This window comes from Phacochoerus africanus, chromosome 2 (genome assembly GCF_016906955.1).
Source record: "Phacochoerus africanus isolate WHEZ1 chromosome 2, ROS_Pafr_v1, whole genome shotgun sequence".
NCBI classification, from domain to species: domain Eukaryota; kingdom Metazoa; phylum Chordata; class Mammalia; order Artiodactyla; family Suidae; genus Phacochoerus; species Phacochoerus africanus.
The window spans coordinates 272,164,214-272,184,201 of NC_062545.1; the positions used below are offsets into that span (position 1 = coordinate 272,164,214).

Genomic DNA, 19,988 nt, shown 5'->3' on the forward strand with positions numbered 1-19,988 from the left:
TCTGTATTAGGAAGTAGCTGTAAAAGGAACAAGGCGAGATGGATTCCTTTTTCGTCTCTGTGACGTCGTCGTCTTTTCTTCTCTGCAGCAGGAACCTGACACTTTCCGGGGGAAGGAATGAGTTGGAGGTGGCGGGCTGGCCCTTACATAAAGATCAGATCTTGACGGCCCAGGGCCTGAGGTTTTCTCTCATCCTCACCTAAACAGGACAGTTTAGGGCGGTGTTGCTCAGTAAACCTTCCATGATGATAGAGATGCATATGGGGAATTTGTGTGGCTGTTGAGTACCTCAAATATGGCCATGTGACAAAGGAAATGAATTTTTTTTTTTTTTTGGTCTTTTTGCCATTTCTTGGGCTGCTCTTGTGGCATACGGAAGTTCCCAGGCCAGGGGTCTAATCGGAGCTGTAGCCACTGGCCTACGCCAGAGCCACAGCAACGCGGGATCCGAGCCGCGTCTGTGACCTACACCACAGCTCACAGCAATGCCGGATCTTTAATCCACTGAGCAAGGCCAGGGATCGAACCCGCAACCTCATGGTTCCTAGTCGGATTTGTTAACCACTGTGCCACGACGGGAACTCCGAAATGAATTTTTCCTTTCATTTACTTTTGTATTATTATTTTGTTTATTTATTATTTATTTAGGTCATGCCCACGGCATGCAGAAGTTCCCTGACCAGGGATCGAACCTGCACCACCGCTGTGGCAATACTGAATCCTTAACCTGCTAGGCCACCAGGGAGGGAACTCCCTAGGTTCCTTTAATTGTAATCCATTTAAAGTTGAAAAACTTTTGTATGGAGCAGCACAGTTCTAGGCCAGAAAGCTACAATCCCCTGAACTTCCGAGTGTTCTGAGTGGACATGGCCACAAAGACTAGGTCTGAGGGACTTAAGTGAGGCCCCGGGTTGACCCCAGATTGGTGCTGCTGAGGAGCACCCCCCGGCACAATGACCTTTGGCCTAGCATTTCCTCTTCCCGCCCCTGCAATGTCAGCCCCTTGGCTCTTGTGGGGTCCCCAGGTGGCACCTTCAGGGGAAGGGGTGCTTATGTGCAGGGTGGCATGAGAAAGATCCCTAGAGCCAGCTGAAACAGTCTAGAAGGCCCTGTGGCCCAGGCAGCTGAGTCCAGGGCTCAGCCGGCTTGGCGGGGGGTGGGGGGCAGCCCCCCTGCAGTTGAATGCCCCCCTCCAGCCACTTCCAGGACGCACCCCCCACTCCCGACCCTACCAGTTTCTCCCGTCATGGCTAAACCACCCGACCCATGAGCATTGAGTCAATCCTCCATCCACTTCTCTTTCTGTTGGGAATGATTTACTAAGGGGAGAAACCACTACGGTGTGACGCGTTTGGGGACCTTGTGGAAAAAAAAAAAACAAAACAAGCCAAAGGCTCTGTTTATTTGCAGGGGTTGGCAGCCAGAGGGTAAAGGTTTAGGGCAGGGTCCCCAAGCAGGACCGGATGCGCCGCCTGCCTCCGAAGGGTTAACTGGGGAGCAGGTGACGTCAGTCCTGATCTTGATCCCTCCGCACTCGGGCAGCCGCCTCCACCTCCTCGCGCGGGGGCCTGTGCTCATTGGCTGCGGGCGGGAAGTACAGTGAGCGACTTTTTTCAATTAAGTAAAAGGGCAGGGCTCAGGCAGCCAATGACAGCCGTGCCCCGGCATATCCTGGGCAAGTGTGCCGGGCTGGGCAGCATTCCCCGGTGCGCACGCCGCCGCCTGAACCAGCTCCCGCCAGCATGCTCTGCCTGTGCCTGTATGTGCCCCTCATGGGGGAAGCTCAGACCGAGTTCCAGTACTTCGAGTCCAAGGGGCTTCCCGCCGAGCTGAAATCCATCTTCAAACTCAGTGTCTTTATCCCCTCCCAGGAGTTCTCCACCTTCCGCCAGTGGAAGCAGGTCTGTACGCCGCATCAGGGTGGGCCGAGGGAATGGATGAGCCGGGGGAGAGGGTCCCGCCGCCTCTCGTGTCCCCACTGTTTCTGAACGTGCCAGGGTTTTTTTCCGCAGCTGTCGCGTGGCGAGAGCCGGCTGAAGGGCTACGTCAAGGGCGTGACTGGCTCTCATGTGACTTCCCAGAATGGCTGGAATTACAGGGAAGGCATTTGTGGGAGATGGAGAGGAATTCTTTTGCGGAGAGGCGGGTTCTGAGGAGTGTGGGGCCAGGATGTGGGGGCACAGGTCTGGCTGCTGTGGGGCTCTTTCTGAGCTGGGGGGCAGAGAGGCCAGCGGGGAGGCTCCTTGTTGGAGCCCCAGGAGTTGGAACCGTGGTTTCGGAGGTTGGAGGTGACAGGGCTGTGCCCTAGGTGAAACCAACCAAGGGGCAGGAGTGGGGCAGCCTTCCCTGGCGACTCTTTGGAGTAGGAGGCAGCAGAAATCATCATTGCTTTAAGTTGGGGAAACAGCTAGAGTCTGTGGGGGTGGCCTGCCTCCTAAAGGACACCCCGACTTTTCTGTTAATCAGACCCTGTGCGGTCCCCCCCCCCAGTGCTCCTGATGGCAGTGCAGCTCAGATGGTATCCCCGGGGCGGGGGCGGGGAGGGCGATTTGGGTCCTAGGAGGGAGATAGGTCTGAGGGAGAAGCACAGACTTGGAAGATCTGAAATCAGCTGCATGAGCACATGCTTGGGTTGTCTGTATCAGGGGCACCCACCCCAACAAGGCCCATGGATGGCGTTGGTGGCAGAGCAACCTGGATACCCACAAGCTTCACGCCTAGTGTTCGCCTCCTCCTTAAATGACATGTAGATTCAATTTCCGCCCCATCATAAATCTAGGGTGGTAACCTATACGTAATCGGTGTCATTCTTGGCGGAGCACAAGTGTCTGTGTCTGCAGGCAGTTAGCTGGTAGAACATGTACCAGCATCTGTCTCACATTCCAGCCCCACCCCCCCAGGTGGCTCTTTGGACCATGTTAGGTGACATGGGATCTGGAGAGCACCAGCTAGCCAGGGGTCCATCCGTTTCCAAACCCAGTGGCTCAGAAGACAGTGAAACCCACACTGGTTTGTGGAGGGTGAATGTGTGTCTCGTGAAGAGAGCTGGGCAACAGACGGAGGCTGTAACCCCTTCCTTAGGAGATTTTCGGTCCTGGGTTTTGGGGTGTTGCTGGGTCAAAGTGACTCGTGTGTCCCTCACCTTCTTGAGATGAACGTCTAGAAAGGCAGCCACCTTCTAGGGAGGTGGCTCTGGAGTCCAACAGGCTTGGCCTGAATCCCGCCCACCACTTCCCTGGATGTGTGACTTTGGATAAATTACTTAACCTGTCTGAGTGTCTGTTCCCGTCTCTGAAAAATGGGGGATATGATAGTCCCTACCTCCTAGAGCCGTCTGCAAGGATTCAGCAGGTTACGAGAGGTAAAGCATTTAGCAGGGCCTGAGGCACAAGCCAGGTTCTTGCGCTTTTGTGGAAAACTTCCACTTGCTGAAACATTCATGGCCGACTGCAGCTGCTGAACAAAGCTCACGGCCAAGGGCGGAGATTTTGGGAACCTCGCTGCCAAGGCACAGGGGCTCGTAAAGCCTCCCCGGGTCACTGAACTATTCCTCCGGAGAGCTGCCCTGCTTCGCGGCTCCTGGTTCAGGAGCTGAGGTTGGTTGTAGCATCCCCAGCTCCCCTGGGATCAGAGACAGGCAGTGCCATGAAGCACAGGCCCAAGAATAGTCCCCAGGCTCTTCGCACTTCTCTGTCCTACCAAGTTGTCTCTGGCAGTGTTTCTGCCAAGCAGGCATGGGCAGGGGCCAGCGCTGCCCGGTCCCTTCACCCTAGTCACCCAGTTGTTCTTGGGCCAGTGCCACTTTTCGGGATCAAAAGAGCAAGCTGCGGTGTTTCAAGCGGAATCTGGAGCTCCAAGGCCACCCCACGTTTGGGCAGAGAGCATGTGGGGCTGAGGCCTTGGCACCGGGATGGGGCAGCCGAGGAGCCACGTTTAGGCAGAGAGCATGTGGGGCTGAGGCCTGGCACCGGGACGGGGCAGCCGAGGAGCCGGGCGGCTGATCCAGTGGAACGAGTTAATCTTCAGAACACTGAACTAAGCCCACCCCATCAGCCTCTGGCTGGAGGGCTCCCTAAACCAAGGCTCCTCTCGGAGGCTCTCTGCCCTTTTTTGCTTCTGAGGGCAGCACACTGAGCTCTTGGCCGAGGTCTGGCCGGCCCTCGGAGGTCCACGTAGTGGCCTTGGGAGTGGGGGCGGGGGACGTCTCAGGGCACGTGACCCGTGCACAGTTGTTTTCTGGGGACAGGGCCCCACGAGGGACGGGAGAAGCTGGTGCGTGAGCTCAAGGACGAAACCTCACTTCTGTTTTCTAGAAAATCGTACAAGCTGGCGACAAAGACCTCGACGGGCAGCTAGACTTTGAAGAGTTTGTCCATTATCTCCAAGATCACGAGAAGAAGCTGAGGCTGGTCTTCAAGAGTTTGGACAAAAAGAACGATGGTGAGCATTTGCCTGCGGCCAGCGGGGTTCCGGGTCTCTCCCCCAGCCTGGCCCCGGGCTCACAGCCCTTGTTGTTCCAGGACGCATCGATGCCCAAGAGATCATGCAGTCTCTGCGGGACCTGGGAGTCAAGATATCTGAACAGCAGGCAGAAAAAATTCTTAAGAGGTGAGTGCGTAGCCAGCCTCTGTGTCCGGTTTAACCAACGTGTGATGGACAAAAGAAATGTTCCCGGCCTCCCTCCGCGCTGCCGTTCACTGTATTGACCCAGTTTCCGCGAACTTTGGCTTCTGGTGCTTGGAAGGGATGAATAAGTAACCCCTGCCAGAGGCCAGCCACTCCCCGGGTTCAAGGGCAGCCCCCAGAGTCCCAACCCGCCTGGCAGGGCACCCAAGTGCCAGCGACCCGTGAAGAGAGGACTCGGGGAAGAGGGGGCGTTTAGTGGTTTCGGCAGGTGAAAGGCGAGCAAGGAGCCCCTTTCTCTGCCTGGCCGAGCAGGGGCAAACCCCCCCCCCTCCCGTTGGGGTCACTTCCTCTTAGCACCATAATCAGCCTTGCTAAGGCTGCCCATGGGGGCGCAGTGGTCCTGGAGCATCCTTGGTGGGCTGGGAAACCCAGCAGCGTAGCCCTGGAGCTGCTTCCTGCCCTCCCAAGCCTTCCCAGCCCCCTGGGCCAGAAGCCAGCTGGGCAGGGACGGCAGGCTCCTGGCCTGGCTCCCCGGCGCTGTGGAGGGCACGTCCTCGTGCTGTGCTGTGCTGTGCGCTTGCCTCACTAACATCCGCTCAGGGCACTTATCTGTGTTGTTTCTCCTCTCTCCTCTGCATCCTCCTTTGTCTGTGTGTCAGAATACGAACGGGCCACTTCTGGGGCCCTGTCACCTAGTAAGTATCCGTGTCACCTTGGGGACCGCCTCCCTCCTTGCCTTCTGTGCCTGATCAGAACGGGCTTCTTGTGGGCCGTTAGATCCCGTTGTTTTGTGCACAGTGGGGGGTGACTGCCACCTTGCCTTTTCTTCTTGGGGACGGAGGCGCCCTCTGTGCTTTCCACACGCCTGCCCTCAGCTCCCCTGGAGGTGGGACGTTCGGCTGACAGTTGGGGCCTGTTGACACGTGGGCACCCGTGCGTTGGTCTTGCAGCATGGACAAAAACGGCACGATGACCATCGACTGGAACGAGTGGCGAGACTACCACCTCCTGCATCCCGTGGAAAACATCCCGGAGATCATCCTCTACTGGAAGCACTCCACGGTGCGTGCCGCGCTCCGGGCCTCGGGGCCAGGGGGCCCCCTTCCCCAAGCCTCAGCCCCCCCATCCGTCCTTTTTTTTTTTTTTTTTTTAATTTTGTATTGTTTTGCTTCTGAGGGCTGCACCTGCCGCATATGGACATTCCCAGGCTAGGGGTCGAATCGGAGCTGCAGCGGCCGGCCAACACCACAGCCACAGCAACACCAGATCCGAGCCTTGTCTGGGACCTCCACCACAGCTCACGGACCCGCATCCTCGTGGATGCTCGTCTGGCTCGTTACCGCTGAGCCGCAGCGGGAACTCCTTGCCTGCTTTTCAGTTAGCAGAGGTGTCCACTCCTCTGCCAGCCCACCATCTGCTCCCTCTGTTTCCCACACGCCGGCCAACCTGAACAGCCTGCCCATTCCCCAAACGCCAGATTTCCTCTGCAGAAACTCTGCCCTCCCATCTCCACGCGCTGCCTGTTTCTTAAGGCCCACTTTAAGCACCCCGCTCCCTGATCCTGCTTGTTCTCCCAAAGCCAGTGTGACCCCTCCTGGGGGGGAGTTGGGGCCAGTCTGTAGAGATCAAATACCTGGGAGTTCCCTGGTGGGCTAGTGGTTAGGACTCAGTGCTTTCACCACTGCCGTCTGGGTTCAGTCCCTGGTCTGGGAAGTGAGATCCCACGTCAAACCGCTGCATGCTGTGGCCCAAAAGAAAAACGAAGAGAAAAGAACTATTAGGGGAGAAGTTCCTATTGTGGCTCCACAGGTTAAGAACCCAACATAGTATCTGTAAGGATGCGGGTTGGATCCCTGTCTTGATCAGTGGGTTAAGGATCCAGCATTGCTGCAAGGTGTCTTGTAGGTTGCGGACACGGCTCGGATCCCATGGTGCTGTGGCTGTGGTGTAGACTGGCAGCTCCAGCTCCCGTTTGACCCCTTGCCTGGGCACTTCCATAAGCCGCAGGTGCAGCCTTAAAAAAAAAGAAAGAAAAGAAGAAAGAAATATTAGTGATCCAATAGCAGAGCTGTGAAGTTTCTCCCCCACTTTTTGTGTCATTTCTCTCTGTGACAAAAGAATATGTTGCCACTGCTGCACACATACCGTTCTTTCACCTCCTCATCCCTGGTCGGAAACACACAGCGCTCTGCACGCTCCCTGGCAGTGGCCCCCTTGACCCCTGCCCGCGAGCCCCCTTCATGTTCGAGCAGCCCTTTCTGCCAGTCTTTGCTGAGCGCCCCCTGATCACAGCTGAGTCCCCCCCTAGACTCAGGGCTCGGGCTGGGGGCAGAGGGTGTGGGTGCTCCTCCTCCTCTGTGTGCCCTCAGGGGACCCCTGGAGTCTCTGTTGGACGGTGCATGGGTAGGAATGGGCTGACCCGGGGTCGGAGCAGAGCTGGCTGTGCCTGCCGAGCCGGGCTGTGGCCTGGGAGAGAGGGTGTTACACAGGGATCTCGGCCCTCTCATGTTTGCAGAAGCCTTGCATAATGTTCTGCCAGCACGATCCGGTTACACATCGGGTTTCAGAAGAATTTTTACCCCTGACTTGAGCTTTTCTGTACAGCCAGGCTGCTGATCCTCAGCTGACATGCCTTTGTAAGCTGTTCTTGCCACAGCCCCTGGCTGGGTTCGAAAGGGCTGTCTCTGCGTGCTTCCAGCTGTGCGCTCAGATTCCAGCCGGGGGCTTCCCCGCCACCTGCCCCCCCCCGCCCCCTGCCCAGGCCACAGTCCGCTCAGAGCTCGGCCCCTCCACATCGTGAAGGTCGGGGGGGTGCAGCCTCACCCTCTGTGGGGTCCCTCGAGGTGTCATCCACTCGGGACAGTGGGAGGCCGTGGACACAGCCGTCTGCCGGCCGGCCCTCCACAGGCCTCAGGAGCCTGCTTGAACCTCTCTTTGCCCGCCTTCCTCACAGATCTTTGATGTGGGTGAGAATCTGACAGTCCCCGATGAATTCACGGTGGAGGAGAGGCAGACGGGGATGTGGTGGAGACACCTGGTGGCCGGCGGCGGGGCGGGGGCCGTCTCCAGAACCTGCACAGCCCCCCTGGACAGACTCAAGGTGCTCATGCAGGTACGTCTGGTGTCCATCTCAGGGCTCTTTGCCCGACTGGCTTCCCCTCCATTGCCTGGGGCCCTGCTTTGGGCCCATACTTTTCTAACCCAGTAAAGCAGATCAGAATTGTTGCTCAGGCAAGAATGACATTAGATCCCGGTCCAGGTGACCTTTTGCACATAGCTGATCTAATTTTATCTGAGGACCTTAAGCCAGGGGTCACATTTCAAGGTGGTAATGTGGGCACATGACCCCAGTGAGAACTGGGGTGTGGCAGGAACTGGTTTCCTTAGGTGCATCTTGAAGAAGTCACACGTGGGGGCGGTGCCAGCAGATCCTCACCTGGCCTGGACACTGCTCCCTTGGCCAGGCACCTGACCTTGTGTCCACAGGACAGAGATAAGCTGGACCTGTGTCAGGGGCAGGGTTGTGAAATCAACCTGAGAACACACTGCTGGACTAAAGTGTTGTCTCTGTGATGGCCGGCCACCCCTTGTCCTCGGGCTTGTATCCTGGCCCTTTTTGTGCCATGCACCCTGCTCAGAAAAGGTGTCATCCTTTCCCTATGCCCCTCGGCCCCCTGGGCCTACCTCGGGTCCAGGCCACTGGACAGGAGAATGAGGACTCCCTGCCACTGCCAAATCAGGGAGGCAGCGTGGTTCGGGAGGAGGCGCTCCGGGCCTGGGACCCAACCTGGGGGCCCACCCTCCCAGCTGGGTAACCCTGGGCAAGTCACTTTAACCCCAGGGCTTCTATTCCTCCGGAGACTAAGGGGTTCGAGCAAATCACCTCATCCGTTTGTTTGTCTTGACTGAATCCCCAGGAATGCTTTAGAGATAATGGCAGACCTTGGGTGAAATGACGCAATGCCTGGGGTGGGAGTGGGAGAGTTGGGGGCAGGGGGGAGCGGGGTTGTGGGGGGGAGAGGCAGATTGGCTGTCATTGGTGATTGCTGAAGCTCCTTATATAATTCTCTAAACTCGTATCTATGTTTGACATTTCTTCATAATAAAAAAGCTCAATTTTTTTTTTGTTTTTTTGTTTTTTTAATTTTTAAAAAGTAGTCCTTGGGGCGGTGTCTAGCATGATGTCGGCAGCAGCCGGTCCACAGCAAAGTCTCGTTGGGCCTCGAGTAACCATGGTTGATGCTCAGGGTGCTGGGCTGGTCTCAGGGCCAAGAAGGAAGAGCATGTCCGCTGACCTTGATGCTGACCGTTTGTCCTTCCCACCCCAGGTCCACGCCTCCCGCAGCAACAACATGTGCATCGTGGGTGGCTTCACCCAGATGATTCGGGAAGGAGGGGCCAGATCACTCTGGCGGGGCAACGGCATCAACGTCCTCAAGATTGCCCCCGAGTCGGCCATCAAATTCATGGCCTATGAGCAGGTGAGGACCCAGCTGTGCAGGGAGAGTCGCCAGTTGGCAGCCGCTTCCCGAGCTTCCCCTGGAATGAGGTCCCTGCCCTGTTGATTCCCTGGGACCTGGAGCCAGTCCTTGTACCTGAGGGACACAGCAGGGCCAGAGTGGGAGGGGGAGGCCTGGATCTGCCCCCAGCTCTGCCCCCCTGTTCCACTGGGGGCCAGGTCCTTCTGTTTCTGGACAGCATCAAAAGTGCTAGGGAGAGGAGTTCCCGTCATGGCTCAGCGGAAAAGAATCTGACTGGTATCCATGAGGATGCAGGTTCGATCCCTGGCCTCGCTCAGTGGGTGAAGGATCCGGCGTTGCTGTGAGCTTTGGTGTAGGTTGCAGACATGGCTCAGGTCCTGCGTGGCTGTGGCTGTGGCGTAGGCCAGTAGCTACAGCTCTGATTGGATCCCTAGCCTGGGAACCTCCATGTGCCACAGGGGCAGCCCTAAAAAGCAAAAAAAAAAAAAAAGTACTAGGGAGGGAGTTCCCATTGTGACTCAGTGGTTAAGAATCCCACTCATATCCACGAGGATGTGGGTTCCATCCCTGGCCTCCCTCAGTGGGTTAAAGGATCCGGCATTGCCCTGAGCTGTGGCATAGGCTGCAGATGTGGCTCAGATCTGGTGTAGGCCAGCAGCTGTAGCTCCAACTGGACCCCTAGCCTGGGAACTTCCATATGCCACAGATGCAGCCCTAAAAAGACAAAAATACACAAATAAAGTGCCAGGAAGACCGGGTCCCAGCTAAACCCTACAGGTTCCGAGAGGCAGAGCGGGACAGAGCAGGTGTTCTGGTTTCCGGGTGTATCAGTTTGTTTGCCCCCTGTTCCAGATCAAGCGTCTCGTGGGGACTGACCAGGAGACTCTGAGGATTCACGAGAGGCTGGTGGCAGGGTCCTTGGCAGGAGCCATCGCCCAGAGCAGCATCTACCCGATGGAGGTGAGGGTCCCTGGTCCTGGGGTGGGCAGCACGTGTGCGGGCGAGGGTGGGGGCGGCCGGGGCTCACGCTTCCATCACTCCTGTTGGGCCCTGCAGGTCCTGAAGACCCGGATGGCTCTGCGCAAGACGGGCCAGTACTCGGGCATGCTGGACTGTGCCAGAAAGATCCTGGCCCGCGAGGGCGTGGCCGCCTTCTACAAAGGCTACGTTCCCAACATGCTCGGGATCATCCCCTATGCTGGGATAGACCTCGCCGTCTACGAGGTGCGCCCTGGAGGACTTCAGCCCCTTGAGCAGCACAAGAGACTCAGAGCCCCCCTCCCAGCCGTGGGTCAGACACCCTGCCGGGTAGACCCCCTGGGGACCAGCGAGATCAGAAGCTGGTCTCCTCACCAGCTCTTCTGTCTGTTGCAAGGGTCTCCCATCACACTGCCTGGCCCCCGCACCCCCAGGCTCTGTACCCCCGAGGGCTCGGCGGGCAGACTCCGGAGCACAGGAGTCGGGCTCCCTGGGGAAGGAAAGGGGGGTGCTCTCTCTGCCCTCTCCCCGCTCCCCATCTTATGCAGGAATCCCTAGTGACAGCAAAAGCAAAGGGCAGGCAGGCCAGGAGCTCTGCAAGCTCCAGGCCAACCCAGGCCAAGCGAATTGGGTTACAGTGGCCTCCCACAGGTCCCATGTGATGGGGAAACGCCTCCTGTGGGGATCCAATAACTGTCCCCCAGCTCCCCCGCCCAGACGCTCACTGCCTGGCAAGCGCTTCCATTCTGGGGTCTGCAGGCACTGTGCTCACCCCCTCCCCCTCGCCCCTTCCAGACACTCAAGAACGCCTGGCTGCAGCGCTACGCAGTGAACAGCGCAGACCCCGGCGTGTTTGTGCTCCTGGCCTGTGGCACCATGTCCAGCACCTGTGGCCAGCTGGCCAGCTACCCGCTGGCCCTGGTCAGGACCCGGATGCAGGCCCAAGGTAAGGCTGGGCCCTGGCCCGTCGGCGCCCAGGGGTCCCTCTCCCGGGCAGGCTGGGATGGAGGGAGGAGCTGGCGAAAGGCCTCTGACGGGCGGCCTCTCTCCCCGCAGCCTCGGTCGAGGGCGCTCCGGAAGTGAGCATGAGCAGCCTCTTCAAACAGATCCTGCGGACCGAGGGGGCCTTCGGCCTGTACCGGGGGCTGGCCCCCAACTTCATGAAGGTGATCCCGGCCGTGAGCATCAGCTACGTGGTGTACGAGAATCTGAAGATCACCCTGGGCGTGCAGTCGCGGTGACGGGAGGGGGGGCAGCCCGCCCGCGGACTCACTGATCCTGGGCCTGCAGCCCTGGGATGTATCGCCATCTCATTCTGTGAATGTGCCAACACTAAGCTGACTTAAGCCAAGCTGTGAAAACCCTGGGATGCGCCTGCAAAGGGGGTGGGGCGAGCCGCAGGCCCACTGGGTGTGTCCTGCTGACCCTGGCCGACCCTCACGTTCTTTCCGGGGAAGACCTATGGGTATTCCTCAGGGACCAGGGCTCAGCAGGACACGGGCTCGCGCGCGCACAGGGACAGAATGTTTCCTGCAGCACCTGCCCAGAAGCACGGCTGGGGGGCCGGCTTAGTTCTTCCATCGCATCCTCGCAGCCAGCCGGCTGACACAGGCCGCCTTCTGGCCTGCCGAGCGTTTGCCCCCGGGCCCACCTTGCTTCCTTCCTCGCTACTGTTGGAAATGGTAGGAGGAGGGCCACCAGCCCACTCCCCATGCCGCTCCCCACCCTCAGTCCGCCAGGCGGGCTCCGGCTTCTGAGCGGCCCTGCTGATGGGCACCCGGGTGGCGCATGCATGAGGGGCGAGAGGCTGCCCGGCATCTTGGCGCATGGCTTTGCGGGTCCTGGAACCCAGACGGCCTCTGCTCCCTGCGCTCCCGGGGCTCTGAGCTGGCCCCGGACGCTGTCAGGCCTGGCACCAGCTCAGAATCAACTCCCTCTCCCCTCGCTGGTATGAGGGCAGCAGGCATCGTGTTGGAGCAGGACAGGCAGTTGCTGCCCGGTGGCTGTGGGTCCTGGCGGGAGAAGGAAAAGGCGTTCAAGGCCTTAATTTTGTATCGTTGGGCAAAGGGTTTGGTTCAGAAAGACAAGCTGGACAAAGGTGCAGTTCCGCGTTCTTCCAAAGGGAAGAGCAGGGAGCCGGTGGCTCGGCTGATGGCATTAACGTCTGTTTCTGCCGCGCCGGGGGATTCGTGTCCAATCCCCACGGGGGCAAAGTGGGACCAGCCTCACATTCCACTGCTTCAACGTATCTCACTGCTTGGAGCCTATTTATTTCGTATTTATTTAACAGAGTTATGTCCTAACTATTTTTATAGATTTGTTTAATTAATAGCCTGTCATTTTCAAGTCCATTTTTTATTCGTATTTATGTTCACGGTTGATTGTACCTTCCCAACACCTGCAAGGTGGGGTGGGGAGAGGAAGGAGGGGGGCCGTGGGAGTGACGTGACCCTTCTCGCCACGACCGTCGTGTCTGTCCAAAGAAATTCCTCTCGGAACTGGTGACAGAAGAAAGGCAAGAAGGCAGAAGGGCCCTGACCACAGAGGAAGCCCTTTGGCAGGTCCGGCCGGGGCCAGCACCCAGGAAGCTTCCGGACCCAAGGGTTTGCCTAGGAGGTGGGAAGCGTGGGAGAAATGTCAGCCCTGAAGACAGATGTCCAAACCATTTCTTGCACTGGGAGGATTTCTTCATTCACCCTCTCGAATGACAGGACAGTGAGGTGCCCATCACTGTGAGTTTGGGGTGGGGGCCGGAGGAGAGGGCAGCGGGCTCCCCACCTGTACCTGTGAAACGGGCTCCTCTCTGTCCGGGGCCCCACTGCCCCTGCTCAGTAATGCTGGTCAGCGTGCAGCTGTGCAGTCATCCCTCTGTTGCACCGGAATGGTCTGATGAGGACAATTTAAATAGGATGCAAAGATCAATGCAAAAATTACTGTTATATATAAATAGTTATAACTGGAATTGGTGACAAAGCGAATTAAGAAAGAATTGGAAGTTGTCATTGAAAACAGCCTTCTAATAAAGTTGTTTCGAAGCAGATGACGGAGCCATGATTCTTCCGATCTGGGCTTGGCTGGTGTGGGACTGTTTGCATGTTAGAATAAGAATCCAGGAGTTCCTGCTGTGGCACAGTGGGTTAAGGACCTGGCACCATTTCCGTGGTAGCACGGTTTGATCCCCAGCCTGGCACAGTGGGTTAAGGACCCGGCATTGCTTCAGATGTAGCATAGGTTACAGCTGCAGCTCGGATTCAATCCCTGGTCTGGGAACTTCCATCTACCATTGGCCAAAAAATGAATTAAAAAAAAAAAAGAATGTGAATCCATTTTTCTCATCAGAGAACATGAGAAAGCTACCCTCCCGCTCAGAGCAGCTACCCCTCTGGGTTTCTGGAGGCTCTCCGCCCCCCAATTTTTTTGGCCATGCCTGCAGCATGCGGAAGTTCCAGGGCCAGGGATGGAACCCATGCCACAGCAGTGATAACACCAGATCCTTAACTGCTGGGCCACCAGGGAGCTCCCTATGGAGGCAGTCCCTCTTTGGAGTGAGTGCTTGCTGAGTTTGGGGTGCTCTGCCAGCACCCTGGAAGTTGCTGAGTCCGGAGCTCCTTCCTCAGCCCATCTCAGGCAAAACTGATCCCTCCTGCTTGAAGCACCTCCAGACACCACGGTGCCTCTCTGCTTGTCCCTGGCTGCCCTTCCCCAGCCTCAGGGTTGGTTCCTGCCCATCTTTCTGACTCAGAGATGCTGGAGGGGGCCCCCAACATTATTTGCTTTCTGGGGACAGGGAATGTGTTTGCAGTTGTACCTCTAGTGCCCAGGGCAAAGCGTAGGGCAGTGCCCAGTGCACAGAGTGCTCAATAAAATGTTCATTAAATAACCCCACGTCCCAGTCCCCGTCCCCCCGCCCCTCCCCATCCCACGACAGCCCTGGGCACCTGGGGGCCAGGCTAGCACGGGACTGTGTAAAGCAGCTTGGGGAATGTGGTGGGGGCTCTGGCGTTCAGAGGCTGGAGGAAGGCGCACAGCGGCGTGCCCGTGTGCGTAACTGGCATCACTTGTGCTGGGTTGAGCAGTATCCCTCCAAGTTCATTTCCACTGGGAACCTCAGATGTCACTTGGTTTGGAAAAGGGTTTTTGCCAATGTAGTCGGGTCAAGATGGGGTCATCCTGGATGAGGATGGGCCCCAAGACCAAGGACTGGTGTCCTTAAACAGAAGGGAGTTTGGAGTTCCCGCTGTGGTGCAACAGGATTGGCCGTGTCTCGGGAGCGCTGGAGCACAGGTTCGATCCCTGGCCTGGCACAGTGGACTAAGGATCCCTCATTGCCACAGCTGCGACCTAGGTGGCCTCTGTGGCTCAGATCTGATCCCTGGCCCCGGGAACTCCATGTGCTGCAGCGTTTCCAAAAAAGGGAAAAAAGGGAGTTCCCGTCTGGCTCCGAGGAAACAAATCTGACTAGCATCCATGAGGACGCAGTTTCAATCCCTGGCCTCCTCAGTGGGTTAAGGATCTGGCGTTGCCATGAGCTGTGGTGTCGGTCGCAGGCTCAGCTCAGATCCTGTGTTTGCAGTGGCTGTGGTGGAGGCTGGCAAGTGAAGCTCCGACTCGACCCCTAGCCTGGGAACCTCCATATGCCACAGGTGCGGCCCTAAAAGAAAGCCAAAAAAAAAAAAAAGGAACGCAGGGGGCAGTTTGGACACAGAGGAGAGAGCGACACAGGGAGAAGCCCGTGTGATACAGGGAGAGGAAGAGGTGGGAGTGACCAACCTTCTGGTTAAATGCCAAGGAAAGCAGACAGCCCCCTGAAGCGAGGGAAGAGGCAGGAGTGATTTCTCGATTCCTCCATCAGACCCTCTGGAGGGAACTAACCCCGCCGGCACCTGGACTTCTGACTTCTGGTCTCCTGAACTGTGAGAGAATTCATTTCTATTGTTTTTAGCCACCCAAGACTATGACTACTGCAGCCCTAGGAAATTAATATGCCATGTGCGTCATTCGTTACCAGGGCAACGGCATAAACCTTTCCCAACACCATCAGGTCTTATCAAGTGAGTCCCTCCACCCACCCCATCCAGGCTTCCCCTTGGGACGGTGGCCAGATGTCAGGTTCTTGGGGTTTCTCCACAGAGGTTAATTTGGGGAGGTGCTCTAAGGTGACAGGTGGTGTGTCCCCAAGCCAACCTTCCTGTGGTCACCTCCCTTGTCCCTTCATCCCTCCTTCCAGTCTTAAACCCATGTCACATTCTTCTCTTTTTTATTTTTTTAGGGCCGCACCCACGGCATGTGGAGGTGCCCAGGCTGGGGGTCGAGTCAGTGCTGCAGCCACCAGCCACAGCCATAATCACAGCCACGCAGGATCCCAGCCGCATTTGCGACCCACACCACAGCTCACGGCAACACCAGATCCTTAACCCACTGAGCGAGGCCAGGGATCGAACTCTCGTCCTCAGGGATACTGCTCAGGTTCATCACTGCTGAGCCACGATGGGAACCCCACACGTCACATTCTTCTTCCTTGGTCACCCTACTGATAATGGCAGTCTTGTCCCCCCCACCCCCCACTTCCCCCACCAACCCAGCCCATTCCCCACCCCATTTGTTTTTTTCCCTTGCACGGCTCATCCTCACCTATAGGGTTGCAGGGGACTTGTTGGTTTTCACTACCGTTCCCAGTAGGTGCCTGGCACCCACTATGTGCTTGAGGAATACTTACTACTTGGATAAAACAGGTGCAAATATTCTAAGTGTGGGAGGCCGAATTACAGCCTCTCCCAAAGGCGTCCACAGCCGAATCCCCAGAACATGTGAATTACATGATGACGTGGCAAAGCTAACTAAGGCCGCAGATGGAATTAAGGTTGCTAATCAGCAGACCTTAAAATAGGGAGATTAGCCTGGTTTTTCCAGGTGGACTCAAGGCTGTCATAAGATCCTTCCATGGGGGAGAGGGATGGGCCAAGACTCAGCCCAAGGTCCCTGAGGTCTCTGGCTTTGGAGATGAGGCGGGGAGCCCCAAGGCAGGGAATGCTGCAGCCTCTAGAAACTGGAACATGCAGGAGTTCCCGCCGTGGCTCAGTGGTTAACGAATCTGACTAGGAATCATGAGGTTGCGGGTTCGAGCCCTGGCCTTGCTCAGTGGGTTGAGGATTCAGCATTGCCGTGAGCTGTGGTGTAGGTCGCAGACGTGGCTTGGATCCCGTGTTGCTGTGGCTCTGGCGTAGGCCGGTGGCTACAGCTCCGATTTGACCCCTAGCCTGGGAACCTCCACATGTCGTGGGTGCAGGTCTAGAAAAGACAAGAAAAAGAGAGAGAAAAGAAACTGGAAAATGCAGAGACTGACTCTCCCCAAGAGCCTCCGGACATCAGCTGCCGGGAGGGCTGTTGGAAAGTTAAGATGAGACAGGAAATGGAAATGACCTTCATAATTAATAAAGTTTTTGTTTTTTATCTCCCAGTTCCCCTGCCCCATCCAAGATTCCAGACACACAGAGTAATTTCCCCTAAATGCTTTTCATTCCAACCTGCCCCCTCCCTGGGTGAGGAAGCCGGGGAGCCGCTGGGGCTGCGGGATCTGACCGCATCCTCTTCATGCTTCCTCCCTTCCTTTTTTTTTTTTTTTCCTTTTTAAGGCCCCACCACTGAGCCACAACGGGAACTCCTCAGGCGCCCTTTCTGAAGCTAGACCCTTTCATCTCTCAATCCTGGGAGCGCCATTCCTGAGCGCCAGCTGGGGCTCTGCACACAGGGGACAAGAGCTGCCACTGCCATGTCCCCATTGTACAGAGGCAGCAACGAAGACTCCCGGAGGGGAAGGGACTTGCCCAGCGGCTCCCCGTGAGCAGGTGACAGGGCCTCGGGAGTACAGGTGAGAGGGTCCCAGGTGTGTGGCATGCTTGGGAGTGAAGACAGGGTGGGCTCCCCTGGGGCTCCTGCCCACCCCACGGTGCCCTGGAACCTGGAACCATGCCACAACCTCCCTGTGGGGACCTTGCCTTCCCTCAGGTAGGTGACACCTGGTCCCTGGCTGCCCTCCCAGACCAGGTGGCTGCAGAGAACCTGAGAAACGTTGAGCGTCCTGGCACTTGGCACTGTGATCCTTGGGCAAATCTCCTGCTTCTCTGAGCCTCGGTTGCCTCGCAAGCAAGCGGGGCTCAGTACTTTGCTGAAGGGACACGGCCAGGGTCATGCAAAGGGCACCTGTTGTGCTGAGATTCAAACAACTTTGCTGGCTCTAAAGCCACGTTCTCAGGGTTGGCTCCTGGCCAGCCAGATGCCCCCGATCCCCGATCTCACTGGTTTCAGCGCCGCCGCCAGAATGTAGGGGAAGGGTGAGAAGGAGCAGCCCCCGTGCTGGGCCCTGATGCCCAGGCTTGGACCTTTGCCCCCGCCCTCCAGGGCCAACAGGTGCAGGAGCGGACCAGTGAGGCCCAGTCAAAGTGGCTAGGGAGGCTGGCCAGCACAGGCTGGCAAGGCCGCAGGAGGGCAGGGAGGACCCAAGAATGAGGAAACAGACCGGAGAGGCCCAGAGGCCTGCCCCAGCCCCCCTGGGGGCCAGACAAGCCTAGGCCTCTCCGGCTCTCTGTTTCCCATTACAGGGAGGCTGGCGGGGGCGGGGGGTGGAAGGCGGAGCAGCAGAAGGAATGGTCTCCTTTGGCCACGTGCTATCACCCCTCAGCACATGCCCGTGGCCCAGGAAAAACCATTATCTCCCCACAGCAGTGGTGAAGGCTGGAGGGAGGGGGGCTGGTTCGACCCACGGCCACCAGGGTGGGGCCCACTGGCAGCCAGCACCGAGGAGCCCAACCCCTGCCCCCCATTTCACAGAGGAGGAAAGTGACACGGGGCCCCTGGCTCCCAGGGGCCTTTTCTCCTCCCCGAATACACTCTTTTTTCTACCATCTGCATTAATGTCCCACGGCCGCTGTGACAAATCCACACACATGCAGCATCTCAAAACAGTGTCGATGGATTCGCTGGCAGTGCTAGAGGCCGGAAGCCCCACATCCATGTCACTGGGCCAAAATCAAAGTGGCCCACGGGCTGGTTCCTTCCGGCGGCTCTCAAGGAGAATTTGTTGCCTTGCCTCTTCCGGCTCCTGGAGGCCACTGGCTGTCCCTGGCTTGTGACCTTTTCCTGGCCTCTTTCCAGCCTCACTTCGGTCTCACGGCCCTTCTCTAGCCGAACCTCCCCTGCCTCCCTCTTATAAAGAGTCTGTGATTACTTTCAGGGCCCCCCTGGATAATCCAGGAACCTCTCTCCAGCTCAAAACCGCTAATTTCATCACATCTACAGATTTTCTTGGTCGCAAGAGGTAACATCCTCAGGTCCCGAGGATGAGGATCTGGATATAGTTGGGGGCCATTATTCAGCCTGCCACCTCCGTTCCCCCCACCGGCCCTGTTCCCCATTAGACACCTCTCCCCATCAAAATCCTTCCCATTCAACTGGTTAAATAAATTAGGGAACGGTCACCCCTATGGGATATGGTGAACTGCAGAATATTACACAATCATTTAAAATGGAGATGGAGCTCAGTATTGATCCAGAGTACGTTCACAATTGAGGAACTACTGTGTGATCTGAACTTTTATTTAAAAAAAAAGACATTGTGCTGAAGATCATGGACTCTGGAGCCTGGAGCTCTGGGTTCAAATTCTGCCTCTGCCCCTTACTGGGTGACACCAGGCGATTCACTTAACATTTCTCTTTATTTATTTATTTATTTTTTGCTTATTAGTATTATTATTATTTTAGGGCCACGCCTGCAGCATATAATGGTTCCCAGGCTAGAGCTCCAGTCGGAGCTGTAGCTGCCGGCCTACACCACAGCCACAGCCATGTGGGACCCAAGCCGCGTCTGTGACCTACACCACAGCTCACAGCAACGCCAGATCCTTTAACCCACTGGTCAAGGCCAGAGATCAAACCCACGTCATGTGGGACCCAAGCCGCGTCTGTGACCTACACCACAGCTCACAGCAACGCCAGATCCTTTAACCCACTGGTCAAGGCCAGAGATCAAACCCGCGTCCTCGGTGATACTAGTCAGGTTTGTTACCACTGAGCCACAGTGGGAACTCTGTCGCTTAACCTTTCCGATGCCTTGGCTTTCTCAACTTTAAAAGGGGAATGTTTGTACCTAATATATAGGGATTTTGAAAAGACTAAATGAGGTAATATATGTAAAGTGCTTAAAACTGTGCTTGCCACAAAATAGGTTCTGTTCAAGTGTTAGATAAATATATATATTTATTATATATACGAGTTATATATAAATATAAATTTACATATCTTATGTACGTGTATATCTACATATAGTAGGCACACATGCTATATGTAGGCTACATAAAACATAAACTAGTAGGTGATACTCCAAAGAATTTTTAATCTTTGATTTAAAACAAAATTTCTTTGGCCACCCCCGTGGCACGTGAAAGTTCCCAGGCCAGGGATTGAACCTGTGCCACAGCAGCAACCCAAGCCACTCCAGGAACTCTAACTCAATGTTAGATCCTTAACCCACTGTACTCCTTGACTTTCAAATTTTTTCATCTGACTGATGAAAAAATCAGGAAGGCTAGGAATAATCGGTATCATCTTTTTGTTTATCTCTAGGTTCTGTTTATGTACAATAAAAATCATCTGCATAATCGAAATGAAATTTTAAAATTTAACAGTCTAACAAACAAAAAAAAAGCAAACCAGAATCCTCCTAATCTTCAAAGCCCCTGCTGTGGTTCGTTCTCTCCAGGGAGTCCTCCCCGCCCCCCAGGGAGGAGGGATCTTGCCGTTCTCACGACTCTCTTCCCTTCATACTTCCTGGAGCTCTTGACCGTGAACTCTGGGAGCCCAGCTGGACCCCAAGCAGGGAATCTAAGAGACAGCGGAGCCCATTGGCCG

General features: G+C 56.5%; 1 protein-coding gene across 2 annotated transcripts in view; it reads left to right on the forward strand.

Annotated features, from left to right (window-relative positions):
• SLC25A25 (solute carrier family 25 member 25) overlaps positions 1-13,125 on the forward strand; it is a 45,576-nt gene extending 32,451 nt beyond the window's left edge. The window contains exons 1-10 of one of the 2 annotated variants that reach the window (XM_047768525.1): positions 1,638-1,901; positions 4,314-4,440; positions 4,521-4,608; positions 5,577-5,688; positions 7,580-7,738; positions 8,955-9,107; positions 9,960-10,067; positions 10,164-10,331; positions 10,881-11,031; positions 11,142-13,125. In XM_047768525.1, coding sequence (XP_047624481.1) covers positions 1,743-1,901; positions 4,314-4,440; positions 4,521-4,608; positions 5,577-5,688; positions 7,580-7,738; positions 8,955-9,107; positions 9,960-10,067; positions 10,164-10,331; positions 10,881-11,031; positions 11,142-11,326 — 1,410 coding nt within the window. In that variant the 5' untranslated portion in view covers positions 1,638-1,742 and the 3' untranslated portion in view covers positions 11,327-13,125. Of the gene's footprint in view, positions 1-1,637; positions 1,902-4,313; positions 4,441-4,520; positions 4,609-5,576; positions 5,689-7,579; positions 7,739-8,954; positions 9,108-9,959; positions 10,068-10,163; positions 10,332-10,880; positions 11,032-11,141 lie in introns of those variants that run through there. The other variant, XM_047768524.1, reaches the window with a different exon arrangement.
• Positions 13,126-19,988: the final 6,863 nt, after the last annotated feature.